The 16779-nt window shown below is 43.8% G+C and overlaps 2 protein-coding genes across 2 annotated transcripts; both read right to left on the reverse strand.

Annotated features, from left to right (window-relative positions):
- Positions 1–418: 418 nt before the first annotated feature.
- On the reverse strand, positions 419–11348 carry LOC143144342 (uncharacterized). Its single transcript, XM_076306657.1, has 2 exons — positions 11152–11348; positions 419–1612 (listed from the first exon to the last, which is right to left on the reverse strand). Exons 1-2 carry the CDS (start codon positions 11267–11269, stop codon positions 1272–1274), a joined length of 459 nt encoding a protein of 152 aa, XP_076162772.1. The 5' UTR covers positions 11270–11348; the 3' UTR covers positions 419–1271.
- A 3397-nt stretch (positions 11349–14745) lies between these two features.
- LOC143144933 (uncharacterized) lies at positions 14746–16167 on the reverse strand. Its single transcript, XM_076307814.1, has one exon. The coding sequence runs from the start codon at positions 16165–16167 to the stop codon at positions 14746–14748; it is 1422 nt and encodes a 473-aa protein (XP_076163929.1).
- Between the last annotated feature and the right edge of the window lie 612 nt (positions 16168–16779).

Below are 16779 nucleotides of genomic sequence, written 5' to 3' on the forward strand. Positions count from 1 at the left end.
AATCCTCCCCAGCCATGCAACGAGGCAATAGCAGTGCCATTGAAGAAACTCTCAAACATTTCCGATACTGAAAAATTTGTATTACTTTTATTTGATGTAAGGTTGACAATTGATTCGTTATAATTTACGTTTAGTTTTAAATATTTCTCAAGATTTCTCAACTAGAATCCTTTTTATTAGTGTATATATGTATTTCACGAATTACAATATCATTTTGAATATAATTTATCCCTCGGATGCTTTCACTTTAGGAATTATAAAAAAATTTACAAAAAATGTTACATTTATGTTTAAAAATATAATCTATATATTTCAACCAATATAAATCGTGTCCAATATTATAACAAATTTGTATATAGGTTAAATCACTAGTATGGAAAACCCGGGAGAGAAGGTACCAACAAAACGAATATTAAATTAAATAAGTATTAATTTAATCACATATAATTACAATCATACATGTTTTTACATTACATACGCAGAACTGTCTACTTCTAGAAAAAAAAAAGAAGAAAATTAGTTCTTTATTGGGCAATTGTTGCAGGTGAAATTAAAAACAGGGGGATAGCATCTAATCTCATTTCCGGGACTAGGAGACTGGATAAACACGATGCTGTAAGATGACGCCAAATCGCTAACATTAACGCTAATATTATCGTTACACTTACGCTTTTATGTTTCTTTTTGCAGAAATTCGTATCGATCGTAGAAATGAAAATCTATAAATTATATACAACATAATTTTAATCTCGTGTGAAGTCGAATCACGTTGAAGGGTAATAAGAAATTGTGATGTGACCTCCTCGCGATGAAACAATGCGCAACGTTAAAACGTGGCGTTTTCTTCATCGATAATTATACATTTCTCTCCTACAGTTACCATCATCCTTTCTTTCTACTTTGTAAATTATTTTTTAAAATATTCCGCAACCATTACGATTTTTTCCAATCGATTCAAATAATTTCTTTCAATCTTGTACTCTCTTCAAATTTAAACACTCGACGGATCGGTTGATCAGTACTCTTCGGTTTCCGTCGTTTTTAAAGTATTCGTAAATATTGTAAAATTGAAACAAAAAGAGGAACGAAATACTGTCGTTTAGATCGCACGATGTGTACCAAGTATGAGGAATAAGGTCGCCGGTACGGTAATACGAGAAAATCTTTGTGAATCGAGATCGCGATCTTACGTGAAAAAAAAAAAGAAAAAGAAAACGAATATTTTCGGTTTGTTCGGTTGGGTTCGTAGAGGTCACATCTCGCGAACGGAATTAAGCTTTCGCCGGAGTCGCTTCCGACGATTTCTCGGCCTCTATGATTTTCGTGGGCGGCGCTAATGTTGGTATGTCCGGGTATTCGAGTTTCGCTCCCTCCTCGCAATCGAATTTCGGACAGCATTCGGGGAACGCGGCAGTTTTCATGGTCTTGTCCGAAAGTTTGCATTTTGGGTTGGCTTTCGGCATAGGTCCGCAATCCTCGACGAGCTCGAACAGACGGCCAGAGTCAGCATCCAGCACGCAGGTCGAACGACCACAGAAAGGCGTCAGATCCCATGTTTTCGTTGGTTCTATGGTTTGGCATTTAGTAGCAGCGAAGCACACACCGGGGAAATCTGTAACGAAACATTCGTACATGTCTCTTTGTTTTCTCTTTCTTACGTTGTTATCGTATCATCGATGGAGGAGGAGGGATTTTTCTTACGCGACTGATAACACAAATTCGATTTCATTTACAGGTGTGCAGTTTATTTATCTAACTGTACGATAGCGTTTAAGGTAACATTAGCTAAATTTCAATGACCCATCCTCATCAGTTCTCTACTCAGTGTTTCGAGCTGATCGTGATCCAATTCTATGAACAAAGACAGTGGTATAGATTATACCAAGAATATTATCCAATTAGATAAATTTCAATTTCTACATATTTCGCTTTATCTTTATGGTAACGATGTCAACGGATTGGTCAGGTTCTCTTGATGAAAATGAGTCCGAACACGACACAGATTGGAGAAATTTTAATACCATTATTATATTGGGTTGTTCGGAAAGTCATATGGTTTCTTTTTGGTGAAAATGAAACACGATTTTTTTACAGTGTATAAACATTTTATTAAATTCTATATTCTCCATTTTGGAAAACGAAATGATTTTCCGAACAACTGTAGTATCGGATTTTCGGCGTCCGCTTAGGCCTGCTTCGAGCGTAGGCCTAAACAAGATAACGCGCGCGGTCGGACTTGAGTTAAACTAAACATTTGGCCCCGATCGGTCCGCTAGCTTTCCTGGAAGGCACGAGTATCCTTTACAGGGGGTCTTCCGCGACGACCGAGCGTGAGAACGCATGGGGATGAAAGGAAATACATGTGGTTCGGAGAAAGTGAAGAGTGTTTGGGAAAGACGAACGATTAGGATGGCCGAACGTGACCGAATGTCTCAAGTGAGAGAGACTGAGGATTGGAATGAAAGAGAATGAATGGGAATGACTATATAGAGCGTGAGAAGAACGTTAAGACACAGTAAGACGGTATTACACAGTAAGATGGTATCACGCAGTATGGGACAGTATGACAAAGTATGACGACGAGAGTATGTCCGAGGAGTGTGTCGCGGACAGTACAACGAAGACGATAAGACGAGACAATTAAAAGACGTACTAAGACGAAAGGCCGGTGTAAGACTTAAGCAACAAAGACGATCAAGACGCGTGCCGAAGGTATAAAGACGGTTAGCTTAGTTTAATACGCGGTCGATCTACCTTAGTAGAAAGCGAAACCAATCACCAACACTACGTTTAATACTTGTATCATTGTAATATATAATATCATTAAATATACTTTAATATACCGCACGAGGACAACAGTTATTTGGGGGCTCGTATGGGGATCAATCACTCAAAGATCTCTTCTCAAGTGATCCGAAGAGAGAAAAACAACACAACTGAATATTTACTATCTGGGATATTTACATTCCTTACGAATAAAGTTCATCCGATTTACTTGATTCCAATATCTCGGTTGCCTAAACGATTTTTTCTCGTTGTATCCCAACGATTGTTGTTTTGTGATAATTTGTAGTTGTTATTGTAGAATAATCGTTTGAAAAATACTATTGTAACAACAGGATAGTATTGTAAGTACGTGGATTCATCGCTTCTAGTAAACTCGTTCACATTTCGCAAAGTGTTATACCTGTATTATGAATTATGTAAAATATATTACGTAAAGGAGGTATCGGATTGATACATTGCATTAACTGGAACACTAGATATTATTACGTAATATAATGGTATTTTATGCAATAAAACGTAGCACCACCGAGCGGAGCCTTTCTTTCTAGAGAAAGGTATCGATATCCTTTGGTTGGATCGTTAGAACAAACGGATATCTTCTACCCGGAAGATCTCGAAAACCAGAATCGAATATTTAAGGATCGGGAAACTCGAGATAAGCAAATATACACTAAGTATATCGACTAGATAAGTAATGCTATTGCGCAATAAGTATTCTCTTCGTAAAATGTTGTAAAAGAACCGTACGAACAAATTTTTATTTTTTGCTCGTTGAATTAAGCCTTTCTTTAATTGTTGTCGATTACATGCGAATAGAGTTATACTCGCAACGTTTCAACCTTGAAAGTTTGCCCTCTTCCGATACAAGCATATATTTTTGACAATATTTTGAATATTATATATTATTATATAACATTTATGTACAAAGTAGGGAAAAATTCTGTAACCAAATTCTAATCTACAATCGGAGTCTTTGTCTTAAAACAAACAACAGTAATAATCCTAAGACAACAGAAACGTATGTTTCGAGCATTACGAAATACAAGGTACTTATATACGTACATACGATACGATACGTAATACATTTCGTTCGAAAAAGAGACGTAAATGTTCAACGAATATAAGATTAATAACGTCTACAAGATTGATAACTGTTCATGAAATGTCATTCCAGGTGAATTGCCGGTAGATTTTCACCTGCCATCGCGATGGCGCAAATCTAAAATCCAATTCCAGATGACTAACAGCTCGTGCAGATTGCATTTTCTTCGATAGAGCGTCACTTAAGTGCATCGTCCGCGGACGAGTGCATTATCCACATAGTTATCCGCACACTCGTGAAAGGTGTCGTTACTTTCTAATGCGCACACGTACACCGGGATTGCACCTAAACTGTTTTAACGAGCGTGTTGTGCCTTCTAAAGTATCCATAGAGAGACGCGAGAGAAAAAGGAATTCTACCGTGACACGTCCTAATGTATTATAGAAACGTCAGAGAAGTTTCATTGGCGGTGATTTGCAGGTGGAAACTTCAAGGAGAAACACTTTCACTGTCACACCGGGTTACTTCTTATGCAACTATACACGCGAACTTTAACCGAATATAATTGTACAACTATATTTTTCTTTCCCTTCTTTCCTTCAGGATTCACCGATTCGAGTAACTTTATCTCTCGAGAAGATATTCGTAGCTAGTCGATAAAAATATACCGGTTAAAGCCACCAGAGGATCACTGTCAGTCGAAACGCTTACCGATCGAAGAGTTGTTTACTTAAATCGAAATACTAAAGTATTCGCTACTTTGAAGCTTAGAAATTTGATAAAAAAAATATTACTTAAAAGCACGGTGTTTCGTTGACGACAGATCAATTGCTCTTAGAAAAGAGGTCTTTAGACTTAGAAAATTTGTACTTAGAAAAGAGGTCGTTAGACTGTTACCAGCGTACGTAAGTGCATGTTTTCTTGCTACACAATGGACGAAGATGGAAAAACGGTAGAGAATAAGAGGAGCGGAGAATACCAAGAAGGGAAGAGCAACCATACGTTTGACCATTGCTCACCTCGTTCTACGAACATAATTTATTCAAGACGTATATGTTACCGTTTTCTCAATGCCACCGAATGTATTTCATGTGACGTGCACCGGTTCTCGCGGGGACATCTGGATCGCAAGAAAGTAGCTCGAGAAACTTCGCCACGGATAACCAAACGTGAACACTCGAAACGATCATCGATCCGAGAATTCTCAAGACCAAGACCATTCTCTTTCGAAGCGAGCATACTTTGAGCGCCGAACGGTCTAACATTGTCGATAGAACGCGATCTTCGTTTCTTATACACACGTACATTATACTTGCAAAGTACAATAATTCAAATACTGCGAAAGCGAGTGTACGAGCAAACGGTTTCACTTTCTCTCCCATCGAGAGTGCGTTCGTTCTTTTTCTTTTTTTTTTCCACCACGAAAGAATCACGCGATCAAACGCAATCGATATCTAATTAAATTGCAAAAACCGTAAACCGAGTTCGGAGAGCATTGTACTCGCTGTTACGCCGCGAAACCAGCCTCTCGAAAAGAGAAAGGGACGTACACACGAGTTCCCGTTTCGTCGAGTAATTTCACTAATAACATTGTAAAATTGCCCCGGCAAGAAAACCTAATTCGACGATAATGCGGTAAAAGGCAGCGACTTCGAAATTGATACGGTAATCTATTAAATTCGTGTACGCTCTATCTGATAGCTCGATTTATTTCAACGGTGATTGTTGTTGTGCAAAAAACACGTGTTGTGTACGATCGTAAATTAATCGTAACGCCAACGAAAAGAACGTTACTGAATAATTGGGAAGAAAACCGTTCCAGGAAACGGTGGAACATGATTTATAGCGGTCTTCTAGACTTTCACCGATGTTAAGATTCGTCTGCTCGCAAGGGTCAGCTTTCATGTCGATAGATAGGTGTTACATTACGCGTGCGTTCGCTTCATTTTTCTTTCTTCCTTCTTTTTTTTTTTCGCTAAAAGCGAACTTTCCGCGTTGAATTTAAAATGCAAAACTCACCTTCCAGATTTGTCTAAGATTCACTTTCGAGCGTCGTAAATATCATCCTCGAGTGTCTTTTCACCTGGGAAGCGAAAGTTTATCGACACGGCAGAAATAATAGTTGCGACACACGGTTAGGAACGAGCGATGCGTGCCCATCGTGAGATCGTAACAATCGATATTGGAAATTAAAATCTAACGACGTCTCGTGATTACGTATCCGGATGCGAACATTTATCGCGATGCATCCACGGAGTTCGGGCTGTGCAATTTTACCGCAATTCCGTTCGAGGAGTATTTCAGTTTCTATCGTATTTTTATTTTTTATAAAAAAAGACGTCGAAGTTGAATTTGGCAGTGAGGACTCGGACGGTATCGTTTCCACTTGAAGGATTAATTAAGTAGGGGATCGTGATGAGGGGTGATTATGCTTCTCGTCGTTTATCTATCCGATTAACAAATCCACGGACTGTCGTTTCGATAAATGTCTGATATTTCGCTGGTAATAACGTGTTATTTATCGCGATGTGGTCGTGCGTGTCCCATTTGTAGACTTCTGTTACGTCGAATTAGCGAGAGATAAAGTAGCCGCGAGCGTAACGTGCAATCGCGAATTGCACGAGACGGGACACAATAATCTAAGGTTAAACGATTCGCTTTGGAAATTTACCAACAGGAACGTGCAATCATCTTCCGTCGCGAATTTTCATTTGGGGCCACACTTTCTTCGCCAACGACCCAGCCCAGGGTTCTACTTTCTGCAATCATCCTGTTTCGAAACGGGTACACCGAAACCGTTCGTGACTGACAAACTTAACTTCGAACAAAACGGAGACACTGTTTCACGGTTCGACCGGTGATTTCAAAATTGAACCACCTCGACCGAACACACTCCTTCCTTGAAAATATCAAATACCGTTAACCTCGATAATTATTTAAGTTTCGTTCGATTTCTTATACGATAAATCTAACTACCAATTCATAAGTGATACATTTTCGAAAGTGATGGTAACAACCAAAGATTTGATATTATTTCTCATATCTATCCGAGTTGCTTCGCACAGAGTCCTCCGTACTTAGAAACACAAGGGTACTTAATAAGTTTCATCAATCTCGGTAACTAAATTTCGTTCGATTATAATTTCCGTATCGTATCCCGTTAAATCCAGTTACCAATTCACGGATAAATACATTTATGAAAATTCTTTTCAAATTGCTCTGATGCGTACAATCACTCATTGTTCTGATGCGAACAATAAGTTTCGAATCGATCCTTCGTCGAGCAAGAAGTTTTCGATTCACCCAATTTTTTCTTTTTTCTAACATCCGAAGATTCGAAGGTGTCATCGTTCCACGTTTCATTTTTTAAGAAGTTCTAATATTAATACTCGATACCAGTTTCGAACAATCCCAAAGGTATCCCTTTGCATACGCAACAGGAGCAAACGGTCGGCTAGTTGCAAAAGCAGCGATCCATAGTCGTGTCTTCTGTTCAAAATTTCGTAACGCGATCTCATCGTCGATATCCTTATTCCGAGTGCGTATAAATAGCGTGTCCTCAGTGTCTGAGCAACGCCCGGGACACGCGACAACGTATTTACCTGTTGTATAAACGTGCGTAACACCGTGTTCGGGCCTGAGGCAACCGATCGTGAGCAATTCGATTATTCATTGGAATCTAGGTCCGAAGCGAAATATACGGAGTATCTGGGCCACGGTGCCTGGAGCTTGATCCGCGTGATACCGTCCGAACCAGAATCGACAAGGACACTCTCAAAGAACGTTTGTTAATTAATTCGCTACGACGACCAGCGTCGAGGAATAATGGAACGAACGACCATTGATAATTGCCTGGGACAAAACCAACGATACCTTGCAACGTAATAACTATGCAACGCGAGTTCGTCCGAGATTTCCGCGAGATAAGGTGCATCGATTAATTCTCTCTTCCTATAATCATTTTGTTGGAACGAACGCAACGATGATGTTCGGGTGTGTCGGACGTGGTCAGCCAATGGTTAACGTTAGTTCCGACGACTGCTTTTGAACAAATCAGTGTCGAAGGGTCGTTACACGGTCAAAGGTTTAGTTATTTTTCTTTGGGTTTTTCAGTTTCAAGTCTAGAGCCGTGAAAGGTATACGATACGTCTATACTAAGTTGTATTATTGTATATTTCTTATATATTTTTTACTTTATATTCTTCTGTTTACAATTTATTATACTACTGAATCCACAGGGACGTGAGATCCCTGTGTATTAACCCTTTCCACTCGAGAGGCGATCCTCGATCGCCACTTAACTCGGTGCACTTCTCTCCAATTCGGAAAACCACCGTGGTTTGAAATTCAATTACTCCTTTCTCGTAAGATGTAAACATATGTATATGAAATGTTGGAACGAAAACGACTTGAAGGATTTCATCGAGGTACTAGTTTCTGGTAGCAGAAAAGCTTCGAGTGCAAAGGGTTGAATTAAACTTTGTATTGTAATTTGACGTTAGTTTTAAGGACTGTCATTGTACTGGTGCCGAAAGGTTGTCTGTTACACGGTCAAAGGTTTGGCTGTTTACCTTTAGGTTTTTCAGTTTTGGAGTCGCGAAAATGTAAGTTGTATTATTGTACATTTTTTTTTTATTTTGACTTTACGTTCTTGTGTTCACGATTTGGTGTACCGAACTTTGTGTTATGATCTGAATTTACAACAGGTTACGGGGCCAGGTGTGCGGTAATTAAAACGACTAAAGAAATTTACGGTCGTCGTTAGATTCGTAACGAAGAATTTCTTTCACAAGCAATCGACACTAATTCGTAACGATCTCGACCTCGACCATCGACAAAAGACGCTGTTCCAAGGCCTGGTAACGCGATCAATTCCAGGTTACGCATCGCACAAAAGGTAATTTATCTTGAGTAGTTGACGTTACGTGTATAAATACACCGGTGCAGGGCGTGCCGTATAAAGAAGGATCGTCCGAGAAAACAAAGTGAATCGGGTTGCGAGATATGGATAAGAAGAACACGAGAGTTACGACACGAAACTTTCACGGGGTTCACGGTGATCTTGACGGCGAGTACCGTTTTCTATTTATCCGCGGGGCGTGTTGTCAGCCTAAATTGTACGTAACGGTGAATCAGAATCTTATATATAGAGGGACACGCCTGTCGCCGGGAACAATCGGCGTTCCTTTCAGCGAAAAAGGAAGAAGAAGAAGAACGCGCCCGTTTGTTCTGTACTTGATCGCTAGAAGCGGTCTCGGTTCGGTAAATAACACGACGAGACCACGAACGAAAGCGCACAATGGTAGGATGAAAAGAGTCTCGTTTCAAGGCTCTCCTTTAAATTGTGAATGGAAAACAACAACCAGGCAGAATGTCCGAAGAAATTGATGCAAACTCGACTAATGTTTCCGACACGTTCGCCCACGTTGCTGACTGATGCACCGGAATTTGCGCTGTCAGAAAATCGATAGAATTACGTACAAGAAAAATAGAAACAAATAGAGTCGTCCCGGATAGATATCCAACACGAAACACAGACTTTGCAGTAACGAAAAAAAAAAACAAAAAAATTCAAAAGACGATAATACTCTCGGCGCCCGGTACCATGTGTACTCAACTCTGCGGTTCACGCGGAAACAATTCTCGAGAACCGTTGATTTCAACGGTCCTTTCTTCGAACGTTTCGCGAATTTGGAAAATCGATCTAACGAGTACTCGGAACGGTGACGAATCGATTCTAGCCTCTTCGAACGGTTTCACCGCGCGATGACTCGTCGTTCCAAGAAAGCTGAACATCTACGAGCGACGGAGTCCGTAGTGATAAAAATCGTCCTACTTTCGGAACACTTGTGCACGCACGATTCTCTCGAAGGCAACGAAACTACCGCTTCACTCGTGGATGTTTCACGCGAATGGAGATTTCACCGGTGGAGCGATCACCACCGTTGTCGGATGCAAATTAGGCGCGAAGGGCGCACGCTACATGGAAGAAGAAAGCGGGAAACAGAAAACGGGAAGTACAACTCGGTCTCGAACGAGTCTAACCGGTTCGAAATTACGCTCTTTTTTTTTTTCTTCTTCTTCTTCTTTTGTAACGTGGGAGAGTCCTTAATTTATTAACGGCGCGTCAGTCACTCGGAGTTTTCAATAATATTTATTCTCGCGCACACGTGTTCATTTCGCGGTCAGTATTCTACCGCGTCACGGTACGGTTCAGAACGATAGTTGCAACGAAAAATCACCCATGATGTTGCACAGAGAGAAGAGCAGCGATTGCTCCGATACGCTCCACATCGAGGACACAATCGTTTCGTTTCTTAGCCGCGCAACAGGGTGCAATATTATGCGAATGTAGATCCACATAGATGTGGAACATTGTACCAGGTTTCGTGGAACTTGTTCTTAGAAATTGGCTACTCTACATCGCGTAAGCTTCTTCTATCGTAACATTTTTTTATAACGTTACAAATTACTATAATATTTCGTTCGTTCCGTCCGATTTGACCACAAGAGATTTATACACCTATTACGGAAACAGATTTATTACAAATTTAACTCCTTGGAGAGTTTTTTTGTATTTTGCTGTTCAACAACCGAATCTTTGATGAAAAGAACGAACAAACACCTATTCGACGATTCAATATTCTTCAGCGACTGTTGTACAAAAGTTACACAAGGTTTTCGCGAAAAATAACGTAAGTAAATATTTTCCAACCTCTGTGTACTTACATATTCATATTTCTAGAATTGTATTAAATTTTTCGTAATTTTGCGTTACGTAAATAAGTAACTCTTCCTGAAACTATACTTGGCATCGTTACGTTCGATTATTTCTCTTCGTAGTGGAACTAAAAACGTACACGAAAGTGTATTATGATTCTGGCAATTTTGAGCGTTTCCGTTTGAAAGATAATCGCGGATGGTACGAATCTTGTGAAATTGAAAGCGTGTCGATCCACGAAAATGTTTGGAACGCACGAAAGGTGGGGTAAGATTTCGAAAATTGTGTTTCGTAGGATTTCGAAATATTTCTGGGAACATGATCGACCCTTTGGCTACACAGGTGTGCTGTAAACACCTATGAGCGTTTGGTTCGTCTATGTATCCAATACACGAGAAGGTAATCCGCACGCAGGGTGTGTTTTGCATCGAAGTCGTCCACGTTAAAATTGTTAAAAATGGGTGATCGATTTCTTAGAAAATTTCCGACCCAGAGGAGACACATCGTGCTATGTAAAATCGCGTGACAGTGTACCGACAAAGGGGGTATCGACGACAAGATTTGAACAGAGATTGATAGAATTTTGGGAATAGAGACTCACCGCGAAGAACGTCGGCAGGTATGAGCCTTCTAAATGTTTTAGGACGTTCCTCCTCTTTCTTCTCTTCGGCGGCGAAGACGACCGCGACGACAAGCAACAAGATCGGGACGAGCTTCATGGTCTCGGGATGATGCGGAGAGGGAGGATAGCAAAACCAAGCCTATCGAAGAAGGAAGGAAAAAAAGTGCCTTCGTGTACCGATTAAGACTGGTTGGGACCGATTCTCGTACCGGCATTTTATAGCTGTTCACGGGGCGGGGTCCTGTTGTCCCCACCAGACATTATGGTCTCTCACCTCTTGAACCACCAGTTACCAACAGTCACCAAAGTATCGTTCGCGTTCGAAGCTCGATCGTCGAGCTCCGCGTCGGCCACTCGCGCGCACTCGCGCGCACTCGCGAGCACTCTCGCGCGGTATGTACGATATGTATGCACCGTACAGTTACACTTCATCGGTACATAACGCGCGTCGCGTATGTACATACCCGTACCATCGAAATATGCAAATCGAATCGGATACACGATCGATGCATTCCGTTCGTCCGCGATGACGAAGTGGGTTATCGATTCGGTTCGCAGTCTCCTTTTTTTTTTCTTTTTTCTTTCCCTCCATTCCTCGATAGGATCGAATGTATTCACACGGTACATAGAACTAAATCGATTTCGAATCGGTACGATGTAATCTTGCCGTAAGCGCATCGCCCAAGGTTTTCCACGATCGCGTGGTGCACACCGCGTACATTTATTACGATTTATCCCCCGCTTCGCGACCAGCGAACAAAGGCGATCGACGACGTTCGTGTTTACGGCTCGAGGCGTATTGCACAAGGAAGAGAGCCTGGGCGAACTCGTTTTCCCTTTCGTTCCTCGTTTTGTCATATTTTATCCCGCGCGTGACGTATTCGCGACAAGAACAACTGAAATCTCAACGAAGAACGGTGCAAAACCCAGTCGCCTCGCTTCGAACGCGAAACCGTGGCAAACGATTACGGAAGCTTGTAAAAGCGTATCGCGAGCCTAATTACCGTCAATTAGGATGCACGCGGCTGCTCGTAGGGTTAATACCGAAGTTTCGTCGCGCGATGGCTCGTGCCTGGTTGGGCCACTGTTTGCAACTAACTTTCGCTATTTCCACGAGTTGAAGTATCTCTCTCCAATTAACGTTCTGCATACGGTTAACGGCGGCACCGGTGTGTCGCGCAAAAACACCAATTGGACCGGCACGGTTAACAATAACGCCCGTAGAGAGTCTTTTCCGGGTGATTCGAAGCAACAAGCCAGGAAGGAATTAAGATCGGACGCCTTACGGTTAATAACCGTTGCGTAAACGAGTTCCTCCATACAACCGGCGATTGTGATCGAATTTTCACGAAATTTCAATGGTGCGGTTCGGTATGATTGTATAATAATAACAACAATGCGTTTTCGTTGCACCAGAGTTGCGCACACAATGAAGATCGACCGATTAAACGAAATATACGAAAGATACAGAGATAAGACCTACAGATATACTTTAGTTCTTATCGACTTCACCCAGAAAAGGGTCATACGAACGTTTACCTGGAAACGTTACTTGTTTCTAGTCGGAAATACTTTTGCAAGAACATCCGGGTGAGGTTGGTTATACGGGAGTCTCGTTAGCACGTCCCTTGTGTTTGTCGTAATGGTTAACAGTGCGGATTGTGATAGACGGTCAAGTCAAACACGGATTGCGTAAGGCGGAAAGGAATGTATTATTTGAAAAATCGAACATTAACGAACGTTCGGAATATTTTCGAGAAACGACCGTAAGTTTCGAAGACAGCTTTCGGTGTTCAAGTCCCGCGTGACTCTTTCTCGTCTTCTCGGTGTAAACGAAACACGCTCCTAGAGACCGTCTAATTTTCAACAATCGTGATGCACTCTCGATTCTATTAGTCTGGAACCTAATTAGCGAGATGAGATTATCGGGCGCGATCGTGCGGTAAAATCATGCGATAGGAAAGCGAAGAGGAAAGGGAAAGTTGCCCACTGGCATCCTTGTCCCGAGCGAAGCGACTGTAACCTTCTGAATCATCGGTACGGAGCAAGTTCGTGGTATTTCGAGCGTTAAACTCCGTCGTCGGCGTGTATGTCGTTTTTAGCGTGCGCCTAAACGGTCACGCTCTCTTCCTCGAGGTTTTAACTTTCCACGAATTTTCGCCAGGTTGGAATAATTACGAGGCATCTCCGTGTAACGTCGCCGCGAATCGTCGCGCGTTTAACTTTGTACACCGTGCTGCGTGCGCAGCGTCTGCTCCCGGCACTCGCTCGCGCGAATAAAGTTCAAACTCGTTACGAGGGACTCGTTTCGAGCACAAATATCGGTAATGTCGTAACGGAGACTCGAGAATTCGTGACCGGTCGACACCATGGACTCGATCGTAGCTTCGGAAAGAAGATCGACCTTCGAGGGGAGAAAAGGGATGAACCCTTTTCGGACAAGAACTAACGCAACGTCTGTAGCGAGTTTTGTGGTGCAATCATTTTTCAATGAAAAAGTAGGTGCTAAACATTCACTGGATAACGATAATGTTACGAAAGTGTCGAAACACTTCGACGTAAAACTGTCCAAGGATTTCGAAGAATTCGAGATGTATCAGGGAGTATCGAAAGAATCGCAATATGGATGGTGAAATGTCTCCGCGCATGCGTCGAAATGCTAGGTAGTCGTTCATCTCCTGGGAAGATGCTCGTTCAAGAAACGAGAGAACGTTGAACTCTCTGTATATCGTAAAACGAAGTCAAATAAAACATTTCGACGATACGAATTGTTTTCGTCGCTTTTAATTGCTGTCTGTAATTGCTATCGCAAAATACTCGACTGTATACTTATAAATAACGGTCTGGAACGTTAAGATCAAAGGTGGTCGAACCGAAATCGTTTCTTTATTTTCTTCGATCGTGAGTACACCTCGACGGAACAAAAAAAAGAAAAAAGAAAATGATCAACGCGGTCGCTCCAGGATGGACAAGTGAACCGAAAGGTTGAGGTTGTCGATCGTGTTCATTTTTTCCGCTTTCACTCGGTCGTCCGAGTTGTAAAATACCCACACGGTACCAGCGCGAACCGTGTGTACGCCGATTTCATGCGGCCGGGTGGGAGTGGGTGGGTGAGAGTGGATGGAGGGTAAGGAATTGTATTCGAGGAACTAGCCTCTACGATCCGTCCGGTGAGGCTGTTTCCGACCGCGAGTAGTCGTTACGGTGTAAAAAAAAAAAGAAAAAAAACAATAAAAATATCCGAGCAAAGCGACAGCGCAACCGAAAGCGTTAAACGTTTAGCTCGCGGGGCAGGCGGGCGGTGTGTACCTTTCGTCTCAGCGCGGAGACGACACGAGCGCACGGGGGTAGGGCGAAGAGAAAGGTACGAGTAAAGAAAGGTGAACGCACGTTCATCTGCCACAAGAGTTTAATCTGATCCTTACAAATTTGGTCCGTACGCAAATCGGTTCTATTATCATCTTCTGGTTAATAAACTGACTCATTTTATTCTAGGATACTTGTTGGTTCGAAACCGTGTACATGTCTCTACGAACTGGCCCCGACTGCATCGTCCCGCTCGGTCGGAACCGGTTACTTCCAGCCGGTTTCCACGTTTTTCAACGAATGTGACTTCTCCAGCCTGGATTTACGCTTATTTTTCAAGAGAGGTACTCTGATCTCTCCATGGGACGCGCCGCTCTCAGCACCTGCTTCCGCTGTCGCAGCAGCCTCCGCCGCGACCGCCTGCGTTTCGAGGGAAGCGGAGGCCGCTGCCTGTACCACGCCGGCGTTGTTCTCCACCTGAGCGGATGCCTCCTCCTCCGCCTTCGCGATGGCAGTGACGGCGGCCGCGCGGGCTGCCGCGGTCTCGGCGAGGGCCCGAAGTTTCGCTGCTTCCTGGGCGGCCGCGACCGCTTCTTCCTCTGCCTCGACGGCCGCGTTCGCGATCTCCAGGGCTATCCGGGCCGCCTTGGCCGCCGCGTTCGCTTTCGCCTCGGCTTCGGCCGCGGCTGCGGCTTCAGCTTGGGCGAGTTCGTTCGCTTCCTCCGATTGCAAGGCCGCTCTAAGGTTCGCGGCTGCCGCGTTCCTCGATAGAACTTCCGCTCGTCCCGAGGCCGCCTTCGCTCTGCCCACCGCAGCTTCGGCATCGGAGGCGGCTTGCGCCTCGGCCCTGGATGCTTGCAACGCGGCAGCTGACGCCTCCGCGGCTCTGGCCTCGGCGTTCGCCGCGGCTATCACAGCGGATGCGGCATCGTTCGCGGCTGCGCTAGCCTCTATCGCGGAATCGGCTGCGGCACGAGCCTGATCCGCGGCCACTATCTGCGCATCGGCTGCCGTCTGCTCCGAACCGAGACTTCCGGCTATGGCCTCGGCCTCGGATGCCGCGGTTTCGGCCGCTCCCGTTCCGAGCTTGACCGCTGCGATCGATACACCTTTGCCGTGAGAATCCCATCCTTTGGTGTCCGCCTCCCAGCCCGTTGACTGCTTGACCGGCTCCGACCACCCTTTGGATTTCACGCTTATGTCCGACCATTCCTCAGGCTGCTGTTTCTTCGGTGGCTCCGGTTTCCATTCCTGGGGCTCCGGTTTCCATTCCTGAGGCTCCGGTTTCCATTCCTGGGGCTCCGGTTTCCATTCCTGGGGCTCTGGTTTCCATTCCTCGGGCTCTGGTTCCCATTTTTTTGGCGCCGGCTCCCATTTCTGGGGCTCTGGTTCCCATTTCTGGGGCTCTGGTTCCCATTTCTTGGAGGACGTGTCCCACTCCTGGGAGGACGTGTCCCATTCCTGGGAGGACGTGCCCCATTCCTGGGAGGACGTGTCCCATTTCTGGGGCTCTGGTTCCCATTTCTGGGGCTCTGGTTTCCATTCCTGAGGCTCCGGTTTCCATTCCCGAGTCTCGGGGATCCGTTTGCGAACCTGGATCCGGCGTCCTTTGACCTCCTCGCCTTTGCCGCCTGCGTCCGCCAGACCCCAGACAAGGAGGAATGTCGCGAGAATCGCTGGAATCTTCATCTTCGGGGGCACTTCGCAAGATTGATGCCGGACGACCGCTGGCTCAATGGTTTTATACGGTTCCCGCCAATTGTCAAAACATCGATTGTTGTCGCGCCCGGGATACCCGCCCTCGTCCCCTGCACGCTTCTAAATATTGTTTCATCCTTCGGACGTCTTTATCGGCGCAGTCGGCGTATTTGCTTAGCTGGATTCAGTTTTGGAACACGGTATTGGTTTTCCTTTTTTTTTTTCGTTTCTCCTGTTTTCCATGCAAAACTGCGTTGTGTCAAATCGCGGATCGACTTCGATGTTTTCCGAGAGAAGAGTTATTATTACAACTGTACCGGGTGAAACGAAAATCGAGGTATAATCAAAAATGTGGTCACCGTTTATCGAAATGTCGAAGCTGCGGAATTTATTCCGTACGAACTGTTTCTTCGAGGGACGACTCCGATCGTCGTTAAAGACGTATAGAACGACGAAAGGTAAATTATTTGTGTCTAACCAACTATCGATCGAAGTTCAATAACGAGTAAAATATTTCCACTCTGCTCGTCAAGATCGACGACTCTCAAATTCTAACGTTTACGACCCGTTTGGATAGAAAATATAAGTCTAGAAATTCGTTCG

The sequence above is a fragment of the Ptiloglossa arizonensis genome, chromosome 3 (genome assembly GCF_051014685.1).
Source record: "Ptiloglossa arizonensis isolate GNS036 chromosome 3, iyPtiAriz1_principal, whole genome shotgun sequence".
NCBI lineage: Eukaryota > Metazoa > Arthropoda > Insecta > Hymenoptera > Colletidae > Ptiloglossa > Ptiloglossa arizonensis.